This window comes from Chrysochloris asiatica, unplaced genomic scaffold (assembly GCF_000296735.1).
Source record: "Chrysochloris asiatica unplaced genomic scaffold, ChrAsi1.0 scaffold00210, whole genome shotgun sequence".
NCBI lineage: Eukaryota > Metazoa > Chordata > Mammalia > Afrosoricida > Chrysochloridae > Chrysochloris > Chrysochloris asiatica.
This window is the reverse complement of record NW_006408728.1, coordinates 3,720,145-3,738,811: the sequence shown is the minus strand read 5'-3', so window position 1 is coordinate 3,738,811 and position 18,667 is coordinate 3,720,145. Positions and strand designations below refer to the sequence as shown.

The following is an 18,667-nucleotide window of genomic DNA, read 5'->3' as shown; positions in this document are numbered from 1 at the left end:
AAGTGCAGCCAGAGTGCTCCTTGGAGGCCAGGATGGCTAAGCTTCGTCTCTCATACTTTGGACATATTGTCAGGAGGGAACAGTCGCTGGAAAAGGATGTTATGCTGGATAAGATGGAGGGTCAGAGAAAAAGAGGAAGACCCCCAACGAGATGGATCAGCCAGGTGGCGTCATTGATGGCGTCAAGTGTGGCAGCGGTAATGAGGTTGGCCTAGGATCGGACATTGTTTCGTTCTGCTGTGCATGGTGTCGCTATGAGTAGGTTCTGACTCCATGGCATCTGACAACAACAACAACAACAACCCTGTTTTGGGATATAGATTTTCTTTATGTTAACGAGGCCACATTAGTGTAAAGCTTGTCCTAAACCAATCACTTTTGAGTGACCAAAAGCCGCAGATTGGTCACAAAAGCAAGCATAAACAGGGAGGAAGATATATGCCACATGAAGGTTGCCAAGAAACCCAGGGCTACAGAACGTGAGAGAGCAAAAGATCTTCCCCTAGAGCTGACAGACTCACAGCCTACTTCTAGGGCTGTTGCCTTGAATTCTGACTTCTAGCCTCCTGAACTGTGGTAAAATAAAAATTTTTTAAAAGCCACTACTTGTGGTATAAGGAGTCCTGGTGTGGCGCTGTAGGATAAACACTCTACCACAGATTGGTTTGAACCGAAAGATCAGCGATTCAAATGCACCATCTACTCCTTGGATAACTCTATATAGGGTCGCTATGAGTTGGAACCAAACTGACAGCACTTAACAACAACTTGTATGTCTGTTATAGCTGTATAAGGAAACTAAGACACCACTAGGAAAAAGCTAAATTTTAAAATGTAAGGAATAATACTTGTTTATTTTCCTCTAACTCACTTAGTATATCAAGTAAATCCTGAATTGCCTTTTATGTTCCAATTTCAATCTCAACAGGCTAGCTTTTTTACTTTTAACTTTTATGTTTTTCAGAAAAAATCTAGAGGAAGTGCACAAGTGACTCATTCTTCTTTTGATGTCAGAGTTCTAACTCAGTTGGTAAATATTTGAATGCCAGTTATCAAAAATACACATTTTATAAAAATAACAATAAAGGAAGTTTTCAATTTGTATGTTTATAAATAGAGACTCAAATAATTTTAGACATGAAAGTGATTATATGAAATATCTAATTTGTGTCTAACAAAATCTTTGTGTCTTTTGTCTCAAGGGTATTAAATTTTTTTATCAGTTTCACATTCAACCATTCATTTAACTTGTTTCATTACATTGATTATAATCCCCTCCATATACCATCAGTTAACAGTGTTTCTCTTTTTTTTGGTGTGTGTGTATGGGGGGGGAAACTTTGCCTTTTTGGAATTTACAGTCTCGGCTTCTATGGAAGGTTTTTACATTTATCTGTGGATACGATCCGCGGGAGAAAGATGAGGCTTTCTACTCCCGTAAGGATTTACACCCTCGGAAACCCTGTACAGGGTCGCTATGGGTCGGAACCGACTCGACGGCACTTAACAACAACAACAACAATCCAGGGCTCATGCATGAGATTACAAGCAAGCATACTGAATAATCAGATGAGGGCCAGTATGCTATGTCTGCTAGGTGACTAAAGTCTGATCCTCGGAGCCTATGGTTTGGACAGTCTGCAACGCTTGGGCCCACAGGGTCTTGACCTCCTGACTGGGTCTGCACTGTCTGCCACAGATTCCCCCTTATTTATTATTTGTTTAAGGGACGCTGCCTGTCTTAGGCGGTCAGTGCGAATTCCTCCATCTTACCTGTCATTGAAACTCATTGCAGCATGGCAATGGCTCTGTTTTAGGTTGCTGAAGGGGTATTAAAATTTTAACAAGTAGATAACAATTGAAAAAAACATGAATGTGCATATATGCATGTACCAGCATGCGTCAAATAGTTCGTGGAAAAATGGCATTAAAAGATAATTAAATTTTCCCATGAACTTTTTTTTTTTAACTTGTCAAATGAGTGAAAGTTTACATACAAGATCATCAGTTTTGCATTAACAAGTCATAACTTTGTTTCATAGAATGATTACATTCCCCTCCATGCTATAATAGTTATCTTGCTTCTCGACTTTGTCCTTAGGAAAATGTTGCCCTTTTGATTTTGAATGATTGATGAATTCCATGGTGAGCAAACTTTAGTAGTATTGTTGTGTCCCCCCACCCCCGACCTCACTGCCACATACCTATCTACTTCTTGACTGAATGTTGGGGCATGAGGGTGAGTTCCTTTCCAGACTGGAAGGGTGTTCGAAGGCCACAGTCTCAGTTCTTCCAGTCTCTTTCTGACCAGTAAACTGGTCTTTTTTTTTCTAAATGATTTTTTTTCTACATTTTCACCTACTCTGTCTGGGATCCTCTAATATGATCCCTTTCAGAGTAGATGGTAGTCATAGCCAGACACTGTCATGGAGACTGATGTTCACATGTTCCATTGTGCTAATATATTCCACCTATGAACTTTTAGCGTAGTGGTTACGAATTGGGCAGCAGTTCAAAACTACCAGCCGCTCTGTGGGAGAAAGATGAGGCTTTCTGCTCCCATAAAGATTTACAGCCTTGGAAACCCTATACAGGGTTGCTATGGGTTGGAATGGACTCAACAGCACTTAACAACAACAACATGAACTTTTTGAAGCCCATAAATATAAATATTTAGTGTTGTAATTTTTATAAACAAAGTTATAAAAATAACAATAAAGGAAGTTTTCAATTTGTATGTTTATAAATAGAGACTCAAATAATTTTAGACATGAAAGTGATTATATGAAATATCTAATTTGTGTCTAACAAAATCTTTGTGTCTTTTGTCTCAAGGGTATTAAATTTTTTTATCAGTTTCACATTCAACCATTCATATAACTTGTTTCATTACATTGATTATAATCCCCTCCATATACCATCAGTTAACAGTTTTAAAAACTTTTTTTTTAAGTTTTTAAAACTTTTTATTGTGAATTGTTAATATATCAATGAATTATCAGATTATCAGTTTTACATTAAGCAAAGCATACACTTTGTGTCATTTCAATGATTGCAGTCCCCTCCATGTAACATCAGTTATCCCACTTCCTCCCTGTGATTCTTGTTTCCATTCCACCCTCATTCCCAACCCTTCTGACCTTTGTCCTTAGGTAAATGCTTCCCTTTTGATCTTGAATGGTTTACCATTTTTAGCCCCTTAAAAGTAAAAGAACTGTTCACAGATGTGCTAAGAGTTGTCATATACTTAACTTTAAGTAGATTTATACCTTCTCTGATTTTATAAAATCAAAATATTAGTCAGTTCTCTATTTTTATATTGTAATTTAAATGCACATCTGTTCAGTAGTTTAAAGTTTGATTATCTTAAAGAATGGAATGTTAAAGCAACTAATTATTACTAAAAGTATACATGCTTTTTATTCTAATCCTTTTTGACTTTACCCTGGAGAACAGATGAGGCACACGCATGTTTTTACGAAAATGAATATCCAAGTTATGTTGGAAACCTTGAAATAGGAAGTACTAGCAAGAGATATGTTTTTATAACGGAATAAAATAGAACTAAAAGCAGTTTGACATATGATGCTTTAATTTCTTCTCGTCTTTCCCTATAATTAATAATAGTGCTTTACTAAATTGTCACTGGATTTATGCCACTCAACATGAGTTCTCTATTTATTTTCTCAATAAGTTACAGTATTTTTCATTTCTTTATTTTTCGCCTTTTGATTTCAGAAGAGTTGGCCTTTGTATTAAGGTCATTCCTCCACCTATGTGGTGTTTTGCTAGTTATGCTTATATGGCCTCTTTGTTTATTTATAGTTAAAATTATTTTATTGATAAAATGCATTTGAGGGATTTATAAGATGTAGTGCTATAGAAAGGTAATTTCTTGCAATAATATTGAATAGCGTTTGTATTGTTGTGTGCCATTGAGTGTATGTGTATATATAAAGTATGTGATACCACTTTCTTTCCAGTAAGCCTCCATCAATTGTTAATGTGTTTGCAGTATTAAGGTCATTTTTTTTTTTTTGCATTCCTTACAGTCCCACTGCCATTAGCCAATCTTTGTCTTAATCTCTTGATTCAGAATTCCTTAATCACTAAATTGGCTCATAGAATGTTAATTTAAGACTCTTCATAGTCTCAGCATAGCTTTTTCATTCTTTTTTCTAACTTACTTTTACTATTCTCTATGTATTTACTTGTATATAGCTGTGGGCTAATGCGCTGGATTGCAAAGTCAGTTTGAACCACCAGTCCAAGCTCACCAGCTGCTCCTTGGAAACCCTATATAGGGTCGATATGGGTCAGAACCGACTCAACAGCATTTAACAACAACAAATTCCCTTAAAATTCTGTATATTTCCTGAACTGTGTGTCTTGCCAGTGCCATGTTTTTTCTATCAGCTATACTGTTAAAGAGCGTGTGGTGGCTCTGTAGGATAAGTACTGTAATACAGACCAAAAGTTTGACAGTTTGAGTCCACCAGCCACTCTGTGGGTGAATGATAAGGCTTTCTACTCCCACAAAGATTTACAGCCCTGGAATCACTTTACAGGGTCAATATGAATCAGAATTGACTCAATGGTACTTAAAAACAAACAACAGTGTACTGTTAAAGTTCTATATGTACATTAAGACATAGTTTAAATGCTACCACTACTTTAAAGTTTCATTTGATCACTTTAGTCCTAGAGGATCTTCTGCTTTCCAAAATCCCATATAAGTATTACAGAAGTTTATTCACTTAGGATCAAGTTTAAGGTCCCAAAGTCCATTCTGTAAGCCAGTTTGTCCTACATCCAAAGTAATCAAGAGAAGCTTACAGTTACAGAACCCGAATACATCTCCACCAAAAATGAATGAGACCCAATTCTTATGTCCTTTAAAACACTTTTCCTTGAAATGTGTATTTGAATGCATGTGTGTGTATAGTCAATATGTATGTGGAAATAACATATTTTGTTGTTAAGTGCCCTTGAGTTGGTTCTGACACCTATCAATCGTGTATAGGGTTTCCGAGGAGTGACTGGTGGGTTTGAATTGCCAACCTTGTGGTTAACATTCCAGTGCTTGTCCTACCGCACCACACCAGTACTCCATGTATATATGGTATCAGCAGTTGTGACTATGGTGCAGGACAGAGCAGTGTATAGGGTTGCTATAACTCGCAACTGACTCAGCACAACCTAAACAATATATATATTGTTGCTGGACCCACTCAACAGCACCTAACAACATATATTTTCGTTGTTAGGTGACTTCAAGTTGGTTCCAACTCATAGCAACCCTGTACACAACACAACAAAACACTATTTGGTCCTGCACCATCCTCACAGTTGTTACATTTGAGCCCACTGCTGCTGCCATTGTGTCAATCCATCTCTTTGGGGGTCTTCCTTTTTTTCTTTGACCCTACATTTAACTAAGCATGATGTTCTTCTCCAGGGACTGGTCCCTCTTGATAGCATATCCAGAGTATGAGAGATGAAGTCTCACCATCCTGGCTACTAAGGAACATTCTGACAATACTTCTTCCAAGACAGATTTGTTTGTTCTTCTGCCAGCTCATGGTATTTTTAATATTCTTCTTTAACATCATAATTTAAAGACATCAATTCTCTCTGGCCTTGTTTATTGTCCTTTCTCGTGGATGAAAGGTGATTGAAAATACCGTGGTTTGGGTCAGGTGCACCTTAGTACTCAAACTGACATCTTTCCTCTTTAACATGTTAAAGAGATCTTTTGCAGCAAATTTGTCTAAGCAATGTATCGTTTGATTTCTTGATTGCTGTCACCATGAGTATTGATTGTAGATCCAAGCAAACTAAAGTCTTTGCAACTTCAATCTTTATTTATCATGATGTTATTTATCGGTCTGGTATTGAGGATATTTATTTTCTTTATATTAATCCCTGTTGGAGGTTGTAGTCTTTGATCTTCATCAGTTAATATTTAAAGTCCTCTTTGCTTCTTCCAGCAAACAGCATATATCATTCTGCATATCGCAGGTTGTTAATGAGTTTTCCATACACACACTCACATAGGCTATATCACATAATAATTTATGTAATATCTACATGAATAAAACAGACCATTGTTTTTCAATACAGAGTAGCTTCATCTACAATAAAGGTCTAGTGAATGGATGAGGGAAACCCATTTTTCCTCCACTTGCACCTTATTAATGTATTAAAGACCTCCACAAGTGCCATAAGAAGCTTATTCCAAATGCTTTATGGTTTGATGATAGATATTTTACAATGAACCTGAAACCTGTAGAACTCTTTGGAATGTGACACTATTATTATTATTTTAGTAACAAGACCTTGACCATGCTTATTGTTGTTGTTGTTGTTGTTAGGTGTCTAGTCGGTACTGACTCATAGCGATCCTATGCACAACAAAACGAAACACTGCCCGGTCCTGGGCCAACTTCACAATTGTTGCCACTATTGAGCCCGGTGCCATCAAGTAGATACCAACTTATAGCAATCCTGTGTACAACAGAACAAAACACTGCTGAGTCCTGCACCAGCCTCCCAATTACTGCTACATTTGAGCCCATTGCTGCTGCCACTGTGCCAGTCCATTTTGTTGGGGGTCTAACACTTTTTCTCAAGCCATCCACTTTACCAAACATGGTATCTTTCTCCAGTGACTGGTTCTTTCTGACAAAATGTCTGAAGTATGAGCGATAAAGTCTGGCCATGCTGTCTTCCAAGGAGCATTCTGGTTGTACTTCTTCCAACACAGATTTGTTTATTCTTTTAGCAGTCCATGGTACTTTTAATATTCTCCTCCAACACCATAACTCAAATGCATCAATTCTTCTATGGTCTTCCTTATTCATATCCAACTTTCACATGCATATGAGGTTATTGAAAATACCATGGCTTGGGTCAGGTACATACACCCTAGTCCTCAAATTGACATATTTGCTCTTAAACTCTTTAAAGAGATCTTGTGCCGCAGATTTGCCTAATGTATTACACCGTTTGATTTCTTGACTGCTGCTTCCGTGAGCAAAATGAAGTCTTTGACAATTTCATTTTTTCTCTATGTTGATGTTGTTTATTGATCTAATGATAAGGATTCTTGTTTTCTTTATATTTAGGTACAACGCATACTGAAGACTGTGGTCTTTGATCTTCACAGTATTTTAAGTCCTTTTCGCTTTCAGCAAGCAAGGTTGTATCATCTGCATATTGCAGGTTCCTAATGAGTCTTCCTCAATCCCTGCTGCAACGTTCTTCATGTAATCCAGCTTCTTGGATTATGTGCTCAGCATACACATTGAATAAGTATGGCGAAAGAATACAACTCTGGCACACACACTTCTTAATTTTAAACCATTCAGTGTTCCTTATTCTATTCCAGCAGTTGCCTCTTGTTCCATATATAGATTCTTCATGAGCCCAATTAAAACTGTTCCTAACTATTCATTCTCCGCAATGTTGTCCATAGGTTATCATGATCTACACCATTGAAAGCCTTTGTGTAGTCAATAAAGCACAAGTTGGTTTGGAGTCCTGGTTTGGTGTGGTGGTGGTGGTATGCCATGAAGTCGGTTCCGATTTATAGCGACCCTGCACAGGGTTTCCGAGGCTATAAATCTTTACGGGAGCAGGAAGCCTCATCTTTCTCCCACGGCATGACTGGTAGTTTCGAACTGCTGACCTTGATTGAGGTTAGCAGCCCGACTAGTAACCACTACACTAACCAGTGCTACTAGAGTCCTGACGTAGCGCTGTACAATAAGCACTGGACTGCAAGGTCAGATTGACCTGCCAGGTCAGCGGTTCAAACTCACTAGCTAATCTGGTTTCAGTTGACTCAGACTTGACAGCACTTAACATTTAGTACTTTATGGAGTCCTGGTGTCGCACTGGCATCCTAGTGTGGTGCTGTAGGATAAGCACTGAAATGCTAACCACAAGGTCAGTTGTTCAAAACCAACAGACACTCTTTGGAAACCCTATACAGGGTCTCTGAGTCAGAACTGACTCAATGGCACTTAGCAACCAAAATGAGAAGTGATGCTTTAATTGCTTCCAATGCTCTCCTAGTTTTCACACTATTAAAATATGAGGTTAAGAGTATTTGTAAAACACTTCAAAACCAAGCAGGAATGAACACTTCTTAAACTAAAAAAGAATGGGACCCTGAGATAGAAATAACTTACTAGGATTATTAATGACATTATTCGTGATAAACATTGTTGCCCTGCTTCATTTTTCACTCTGGAGCCTAGTATTATTTTTAATCTATGAAAGATAGGAGATGATTGTGTCTAAATAAGTGTCTTTACCATTTTACCATTTTAATTACATTCTGCATTATATCACATTGTACATATATTGACTATTTTATATATCCTGTTATAGTATGCTTTTATTACCTATGTATAAAAACCTATATATATATATATATATATATATATATAAAATAAGCTATGCTATTATTCTTTCAAGTCCTGGTGTGGCACTGTAGGATAAAGTACTTGACCTCAAGGTTGGTGTAAACCTCAAGGTTCGTGGTTCAAACTCACCAGCCACTCCTTGGAATATCTATACAGGGTCCCTGTGAGTCAGAACCAACTCGATGTTACTTAACAATGATTACAGCATATTATTTTGTGTATATCTCTTCATATTCACAGTGCTCATGTGAGTAATCTGCAAATGACGCTTTTATTAAATGAATGGAGTGTCTTCAGTGCTTATATTAATAAGAAGGAACTTACACTTGTTTTCATTTCAGGATATTTTTTAAAATACCCAATAAGTAATATATAATTTTTAAAGAATAGAAGGAAGGCCTTTAAATAATTTGTGGAGAATATTTTCAAACACTTGCTTTACTCAAAAATCTCTTCTTTTGCTTTAAAACAACTTAGGTAGTATTTAAATGTATGTTGTTAAGTGCCGTCAAATTGGTTCCAACTTATAGTGACCCTGTGTGGAATTTCTGAGGAGCACATGGTGAGTTTGAACCACCGACCTTGCAGTTCAGACTAACATTGTGGTCCATTACTTATCCAACAGCATGACACCAGAACGCCAAACATTATATAACTAGTAATTATTGGCCATTAAAAACAAAACCAATTTTGTCTTTCAGCTCCTGAATTCAGACCACAGATGCACAGCCACAGTCCAGATCTGTAGCGGTTCTGTAAACCTTAAGGGCGCTGTGAAATGCAGAGCTTATATTCATAGCAGTAAACCCAAAGTTAAAGATGCTGTGCAGGTACAAAAAAGAAGCATTTTACACTGTAGACATACTAATACATTTGAAATCCTGTTTTCTGAGAAAAATTAAGATTTTTAAATAGCAGGGAGATTATTCATGGAAAGAACTATTATATAATGAATATAATTCAGAAATTTAAAAAGTGATGACCAGTATTTTTATCACAGTTACATATTTATTGTTGTTGTTTAGTGCTATTGATTCCGACTCATAGTGATTCTATAAAGGATTTCTGAGGAGTGAATGGTGAGTCTGAATCACTGACCTTGCAGTTCAAACCAACCTTGCAGTCCAGTGCATTAACTCATAATGCCACACCAGGACTCCAGTCATGTATTTAGGATACTGGAAATGTTTGTTTAGATTCAAAATTTCATGTTATTTAAGGGGTTTTAATTTAGTTTGTATGAGGACTATGCAAATTCAACATTAAACTACTGTTGTATCAGTAAACATGCTAAATAAATGGAAATTAAAAATTTAAATGACATACCACTTATTTTAGATATATGGAACCTATATATTTTAGATATATGGCCTCATGCAGGCTTGCTATGTATCAGAATTGACCCAATGGCACTAAAACAATGAAAACAACAGTTATTTTAGGGGAGATAAGTATGATTTGAGTAATAAAATAACCTAAATTTTAAGTAATCTTGTTTTGTACTGTGTTTTTTTTTCTCCCCCCCATCCCCTAGGCCATAAAGAGAGATATACTGAATACAGTTGCTGACCGTTGTGAGATATTATTTGAAGATCTGCTTTTGAATGAAATTCCAGAAAAAAAAGTTATGAATATAAAATAAGTGCTTGTATTTATATTGATATATGTATTTAATTGATACAGTAACAGGATATGAAGATATAATAGATGTCATCTTTTGTATCTACTTTTAGCTATCTCTTACAGCAATGTTATATTTTCCCATTATTATCTAATGAAAAATTTTCACTTGCCACCAAAAAAAATTTTTGAACACTTTATAGTAGCAACATGTGTCAGAATTGGGAAATTTCACGGCAAGTTTTATTTTTAATGAATTTTGAGTAGCCACTTCTGCCAGAATGTGTGAACTGTGTTCCTGTTCTAAAGCTGATATTTTTTATTAATATCTGATTTTTTTAGATAGTGCAAACTCTTAATGTGCTTAGGTTGGAAGTTTGAGTCCATCTAGCAACAACTTGAAAAAAAGAGTTGATGAGCTACTTCTGAGGGAAAATCAACCATTGAAAACCCTGTGCAGCACAGTTCTACTCTGGCACATTGAATTCAAATTGCCACGGAGATGAAATCAACTCAGTGGCAGCTGGTACTGGTGTGAGATTTTTCAAGGATTACTGCTGCTGTTAAGTGCCATCAAGGCGGTTCAGACTCATAGTGTCCCTGTATAGGGTTTCTGAGGAGGGGCTGGTGGGTTTGTTGTTACCAAATCCTTTTCGTGTACTAGGTTATCTACTCAGCTAATACTCTATCAGAGTCCTGCTGCGGTGCTGCAGGTTAATGCTCGGGACTGCAAAGCTGGTTTGAACCACATTGTCAGGTCCTTCTTGGGAACCCTATATACAAAGTCACTGTGAGTAGGAACCAAGTCAACGGCACTTAACAACAATACTGTATCAGACTTTATTAAGTTTTAAAAGGCTGGGTCATGATTTCTTGTTATAACTACTACATGCTTTGAAACTACTGCATCTTTAGATTAGCGGTCTAGTGCTTATCCTACAGCATCACATAAGGACTCCAAGGATTATCTCTAATTAAAATATTCATTTATTTATTAACGTTGAGTAGGATATGATATGGGAGAGCGGTAGTTCTATAGGATGAGCAGTGAACTGTGAACCACAAGTTTGGCAGTTCAAACCCACCAGGTACTCTGAGGGAGAAGGCTGAGGCTTTCTGTTCTACCAAATATTTAAAGCCATGGAAACCCTATATAGTTCGATCTGAGTTGAAACCAACTACACAGCACTTAATAATAACAACAGTATATAATAGGTTCCTTGTTGTTCTTGATGTTGGTACCAACTCATTGCAGCCTTGTACACAACAGAATGAAACACTGCCCAGTCTTATACCATCTTTACAGTTGTTCTTGAGCCCTTTGCTGCTGTCACTGTGCCAGTTCATCTCAGTGGTGATCTTCCTCTTTTTCCCTGACCCTCCATTTTGCCTAGCATTATATCCTTCTCCAAGGTCTGGCCCCTCCTCATAACATATCTGAAGTATGAGAGACAAAGTCTTGCCTTCCTGGTTTCAGTGGACAATTCTGATTATAGTACTTCTTCCAACACAGATTTGTTCTTTTGGCAGTCCATTATACTTTTAATATTCTTCTCCAACACCATAATTCAAATGGAACAATTTTTCTGTGTTACTTATTGACTCAGTTGGGAGGATTTTTGTTTTCTTTACATTGAGGTGCACTCTACACTGAAAGGCTGTGGTTTTTCATCTTTATCAGTATGTACTTAAAGTATTTAAGCCTCATTACTTTCAGCAAGCAAGATTATATCATCTGCATATTACAGGTTAATGTATGTTCCTCCAATCCTGATGACGTGTTGTTCTTCATATAATCCAGTTTCTCAGATTATTTGCTCAGTATATAGATTGAGTAAGTAGTGTGAAAGAATACAGCCCTGTCAGTATCACCTTGCTCTGTTTTAACTACCACCTCTTGGTGTCTATACAGTTTCCTCATGCACACAATTATTATCCATAGCTTGGCATGATCCCCACAGTCGAAAGCCTTTGCATAGTCAATAAAGCACAAGTAAATATCTTTCTGGTATCCTCAGCTTTCAGCCAAGATTCATCTAAAGTTAGCAAGGATATTCCTCATTCCACATCCTCTTCTGAATTGGACTTGAATTTCTTGCAGTTCCCTGTAATGTTCCTGTGTTGGAGATATTTATTAATGAGTCTTCCTCCAACCCTGCTGCCATGTTATTCATAGAATCCCTCTTCTCAGATTATTTGCTCAGCATGTTGTTGTTGTTATTAAGTGCTGTTGAGTCAGTTCAGACCCATAGCAACTCTGTACAGGGTTTCTAAGGCTATAAATCTTTATTGGAGCAGAATGCCTTATCTTTCTTCCATGGAGTGGTTGGTAGTTTTGAACTGCTGACCATAAGGTTCACAGCATGATTCGTAACCACTATGCTACCCAGACATTGAATAAGTATGGTTAAAGAATACAACTCTATTGCACACCTTTCCTGCTTTAAATAATTCCGTGTCCCCTCTCTATTTGAACTTCCTTTTAATCTTTGTGTACAGGTTCCTCATGAACACAATTATGTGTTCTCTTATATTCATGCTTCTCAATGTTATCCATAGTTTATCATGATTTGCACACTTGAAAACCTTTGCATTGTCAAATAAAGCAGAGGTAAACATCTTTCTTTAATTCTCTGCCTTTAGCTGAGATCTGTCTCACATCAGCAATGATATTCCTTCTTCCAAGTCCTAGTCTAAATCTGTCTTGATCCCTTGGTAGTCCCTGCCTGTGTACTGTTGCATCCATTTTGGAATTATCTTTAGCAAAATTTTACTTGAATATGTTATTAGTGATATGTGAATAGATGTGTAATTCACATTTTGTATAAATATAAAATTAAAACATATATTAACTTAGGAGAATATTTGTATGTTTATTGAAATAAAGTGCAGAACCTCTATACAACTAGCTTCTTTTAGAACTACTGATAGACAGTATATTAGATTTGATGGACTTATCATAATATTTTTAAATTCTTAGTATGATAAATTCTTATAATTGCCAAGTTAACGTTTGTCTTTGTCCCTCTAGCAATTCACAACTAACCCTATTGTCCATGCACTGATAATGTATACTTTTGCTGAGACATGAATTTGAGTCTTATAGAAACTAGGTTAAGATTTTTATTTTGTTCACTTAGATAGGAGCTCTGGTAGCGTAGTGGTTACGACTCGGGCTGTGAACCGCAAGGTCAGCAGTTCGAAACTACCAGCTGCTCCGCGGGAGAAAGATGAGGCTTTCTACTCCCATAAAAGATTTACACCCTCGGAAACCCTGTACAGGGTCGCTATGAGTCGGTTCCGACTCCACGGCACATAACAACAACAACAACAGCCAGACAACCAACTTCAGAATGACTTTGTTTTGCTTCTTAGCTTTGTGTACGTGGTAATTGTATGTTACAACGTACTTCATTTTATTATCAATGATATATTTTATACCACTATTATTATTAGGAATTTTAAGGAGCTCTGGTAGCGTAGTGGTTATGAGTCGGGCTACTAACCTCAAGGTCAGCAGTTCGAAACTACCAGCTGTTCTATGGGAGAAAAATGAGGCTTTCTGTGCCAGAATGATTTACAGCCTCGGAAACCCTATGCAGGGTTGCTGAGTCAGAACTGACTCCATGGCGCACCACCACCATTGTGAAGTTTAGGACTTCCATAGATATGTGGATATATCCATTATTAATGCCAAAGATCTATCTTATCATATACATTGATGAATAATCTTTTCCGTTTAAGAATATATCGTAAAAGTATATGACTGTCCTGGTATTATTATTTATTAAATGAGTTGCTATTTTGAAAATTTTGCTGACACCAGTTGGTAAACTGATGGCTTTAATTGCAGTTGTAGTAGTTAAACTTAATATTTTATAAATTAATGCTAACATCTAATCCTAAATAGAGACTACAGTGGCTCCATATGAAAATCACTGGACCACAGTCTGAGGTATGAGCCCACCAAGTACTATGTGGGAGAAAGATGTGGCTGTTTGCTCCTGTAAAGATGTTAAAAGCTTCAGAAACCCTGTACTAGATCATAATAAGTCAGAGTCAGCTCAATGGCACTTAACAACAATCCTAAAAACGGATCCCAGTTGATATAGTGGTTTACCAGTTGGGATGCTAACCACAAGGTCAGCTGTTTAAATCCACCAGTCACTGTGGGAGAGAGATGAGACTTTCTGCTCCCATTAAGATTTATATTCTTGGAAACCCTAAACAGGTTTGCCATGAATCAGAAATAACTCATTGGCACACAACCATCACTAGCAATGCTAAATATTTTTAAAGTGTAAAGAATTTTCATTATCAATTAAATAACCTTTTGGGACCATATGAAGAGAATAGAAGTTTGAAGTAGTTTGATGGAAAAAGAAAAAAATTTGAAAATTCCTCGGTTTTGTGTCTTTCATTACCAGACTGGTCTTGGACAAATGATTTGACCTAACCAAGAATCCATTTTCTTATTTGTAAAATAGGGATTATAATAACTAGATTATGAGGTTGTGAGATTAAGTGAAATGATGTAATAGTCTAGGATAACCATTCCAGTAGATTGTTAGTTAGCCTTAGTTATGATATTAAGAGAAAAGAATAATTACAAGTCTAATAATACAAATAAATATAAATCCTGAAGTATATACACATTAATATATATGTGTAAATATATATGGTTGTGGTGATTATGTGCCATAGAGTTGGTTCCGACTCATAGCAAACATATACATATATATACATATATATATATATACGGAGCTCTGGTAGCTTAGTGGTTATGAATTGGGCTACTAACCTCAAGGTCGACAGTTTGAAACTACCAGCTGTTCTGCGGGAGAAATGTAGGATTTATGCTCCCGTAAAGATTTACAGCCTCGGAAACCCTGTACAGGATCACTGTGAGTTGGAACCGATTCCACAGCACATAACAAGAACATATATATCTATACAAACATATATAATTGTGTATATATGTATGTGTATATATATACACATATGTATATACACACATTCACCAAATATATTTTAGATTTTGTCCTCATTATATTTAGCTTCTCTTATATATAGGAAAGATCTTATATATACTGTAACAGCATGTAATACAGTAAAACACAAAATGTATGGCAATAAATTAACCTGAATTAGAATATTTTCACATGCATAGGAAGTCTACAATGTTCTTCTTAACTTTACACTTCTAATCTTTAAAATAAACATAGTCTTTGAATTTTGACTGTGCAGATGAAAGGACTTACAGTGATACTTCACTGATAGTAAAAATGTAAAGAACTAACCAATCCTTTTACTTGTTCTGAATTTTCCCTTCTGTAATTCCCCTTAACAAGCATTATGTTTTTATTGTTATGTGCTGTTCAGTTGGTTCCAAATCATAGTGATCCTGTACAGAGTTGTACAGCTGGTGGGTTTGAAGTGCTGACCATGTTTTTTGCAGTCCAGTGCTAATTCTGCAACACCACACCAGGAATCCAACAAGCATTACAGACCTCATTAATTGTTCTCTCTAAGCCCCCATTCAGTCCTACTCACTTCCTCCTCTGTAGATGACCTGGCCACTGCTGTCAAGGGAATTCCAACTCAGTGACCCTACTCATTATGAAAAAATGAAATTATGAAAAAATCTTTTTCCCTATATTCACATCCATTTGCATCACTTTTTCCACTTAGAACATTTATAATCCTCTTGGCCTGTGATCATGGTTCTAATCTCTGGAATGTACTTTTCATCCCTTCATGCAAATGTCTACCTGTCCTTTAAGATTCAGGTCAGAAATCTCCTATTTTGCAAAAGTTTCAGTAAAACTCTAATATGATTAAAACTCTGTGTCTTAACTGGCAGAAACTTAATTCTTCTCATACTGGCTTAAGCTTTTTTTTTTTTTTTAAGGGGGAAAAAAAGGGGGGGGCCTTCATATTTGTCAATTCATTCAAATAATGTTGAATTACATTCAATGTAGATATTCTACCACAGAGAAATACTTTTTTGAGGTGTATTTTTATTCCCATTTTTAACCTGAGGCCAGTTTGAAAATTTGGTCCTATTTAGATACTGATTCACCAGTTACCTATTGATTTGAAATTTACAATAGTTTTTTCTTTATTTAAGGAGTGACTAAAAACATTATTGCACCCAGTCTTTAAGCACTTGATTTCATAGCATGCCTCTGTAAATTTTTTTTCAGACAAACCCAAAATTAATAGATTTGAAATGGCTTTTAAATTTTGCATGCTACTCATGCACATTTTAGTCATTTTTCAAACTGTTGAACTTATTTCTACTAATTGTGATCCAAAACAAAATAATGTAACTCTAATTTTGATGTGGTACTGTAGGTTAATGTGCTAGACTGCAAAGTAAGTTTGAGCCTCAAGGTCAGTGGTTCAAGCTTACCAGCCGCTCCTCTAAAACCCTATACAATGTTGCTATGGGTTGAAACCAACTCAACAGTACTTAACAATAACAACAAATTTTAATGTAATACAGTAATTCTGATGTAATGGAGACCTGGTATGGTGCTGTAGGATAAGTATTAGACTGCAAGGTTGCTTGAAATGCAAGTCTAGTGGTTCAAACTCACCAGTCATTCCTTGGAAACCCTATCTATACAGGGTCATTATGAGTCAGGACTGACTCAGTGGCACTTAAAAACAATTTTAATGTGTGAGCAATTTATGTACAAATTGCAGTAATGCAGTTCTACAGCTAGGCGGCAGTCTGGTCAAAGATGAAAGTTTTCTTCCAGTTTTCATGTTCAAACAAGATAATAAGCATCCAGCAGCCTCTCTCCAAGGCACACATACTGTATGTAAGTTATGGCATTTTCCATGGCAGTGGAGGCATTCTTCATTATCTTTGGTTTGTAATTATGTAAAATAACTCTAGTTGCATGACAAAGAAATGTAGGTCACTCTCTTTGTGAGCCTCTTTTGTAACTGATTTGTAAGTTGTCAGCTTTTTAAAATCATATCCATTGCCAAGAGTTTATTCTTTATGCAAAATCTCTAATCTTTTGAATATTTTATTGGGATCATAGTGTTAAACCAAATAGTTGTTATGTGCTTATGTGGACCTTGGCTCTTTATGTTAGAAACGATGAGAACTCTTATATTCTCATTTGTGAGTATTCAAACAAGAATGAAGCATAGTTATTCATTATTTATATTCAGATTCCTTTTTCTAAACATGATTTAAAGCCATTTGTAAAGAGGTAGAGAAGTCAACCAGATAAAATGAATATTAGTAATAATAATGAGACAAAAGGGAAATAAAAACCAAAGTAAAATGGAGTTGATAGTGAGATTGCTATTAAATGTGGTCTAGTTGGTTCTGACTCATAGCAACCATGTTTCCAAGGAGCAGCTGGTGGGCTTGAACCTTTGATCTTGTGGTTAACAGCTCAGTGTTTATCATAAAGCACCACACCAAGACTCACAAATTGTCTGTTTTGATGTCCTATATATACTTGAAAATGTTTGTAAGATGAAGTCATTAGTAAGATTAGTACAAGAGTAGTATACTATATCTACTTTATGTACATGGACCACCGATTGGCTAGAAGAAAGAAAAGTGGTAAAATTCACAATGCTTATAATAAAGTTAAATAAGAGGAGCAAGGTTTTTCTGAAACCTTCTAGGAAATTATCTTCTTCAAATGACCAAAACCCATGAAGTTAATTCCTACTCATAGTGATCATACATAGAGTTTCCAAGACTATAAATCTTTATGGGAGCAGAATGTCTCTCTCTTTCTCCTTCAGAACAGCTAGTGGGTTTAAACTGATGACCTTGTGGTTATCAGTCTAATGTGTATCCCAGAGCACCAACATAATAAATGTATCCCACAGCCTTCATAATAAAAGACCATGCAATCAATTATATCCTTGCATTTAAGGATATTATCACTATATACAAAGTTTCATAGGAAAGGAGCATTATTTAATTAACTTGAATGCTTAGAGTACCCCGTGCATTAGAAGTAAATAATTACCTTTTATACTTTATTTCTAATGGAAACTTTCATTTATTTCTAAAGTATATACCATTGTTATATGTGATAAACTCATCTAAATATTGTTAATATTCATTCTCTTTTTAGATCTTAAAAAAGAGTTCCACAGCCTCCCACATCGTGTTTTTGTTCCCATACCTGGATCCACTGTAATGTTATGTGATTATAAGTTTGGTGATGAGCCAGCTGAAGAAATTACAAACCACTTTATAGAGATGTTAGATAAAATCATTCAAATAGAAGATTTGGAAATTGCAGAGGAAATAAGCACAGGTAATTACAAGATATATTTAAGAGATTGATTAAAATACAACTAAGATTACAGGAGACATCTAGTTTAAATGTTCTATCGTTAGAGTTCCTTAAAACTAGAGCTGTTTGACACTTCAAAATATAACCAAGGGATATTATTAACTGCTAAGCTTAAGAAAAGGAAAACAAGTCCACGAGAGCCAAAATATGACCTTGAATACATCCCACCTGAATTTACCGGTCATCTGAAGAACAGATTTGATACATTAAACACTAAAGACTGAAGACCAGAAGAGTTGTGGGTTGACATCAAGAACATCATACAGGAAG

The 18,667-nt window shown here is 36.0% G+C and overlaps 1 protein-coding gene across 3 annotated transcripts in view; it reads left to right on the top strand.

Moving 5' to 3' along the window:
* The window catches only part of LOC102827212 (chromosome unknown open reading frame, human C1orf27), a 57,269-nt gene that overhangs the window by 25,018 nt on the left and 13,584 nt on the right, over positions 1 to 18,667 (top strand). For 2 of the 3 annotated variants that reach the window (XM_006872699.1, XM_006872697.1), the window contains 5 exons: positions 965 to 1,030; positions 9,134 to 9,262; positions 9,967 to 10,056; position 10,661; positions 18,173 to 18,358. In XM_006872699.1, coding sequence (XP_006872761.1) covers positions 965 to 1,030; positions 9,134 to 9,262; positions 9,967 to 10,056; position 10,661; positions 18,173 to 18,358 — 472 coding nt within the window. The remainder of the gene's footprint in view (positions 1 to 964; positions 1,031 to 9,133; positions 9,263 to 9,966; positions 10,057 to 10,660; positions 10,662 to 18,172; positions 18,359 to 18,667) is intronic. The other variant, XM_006872698.1, reaches the window with a different exon arrangement.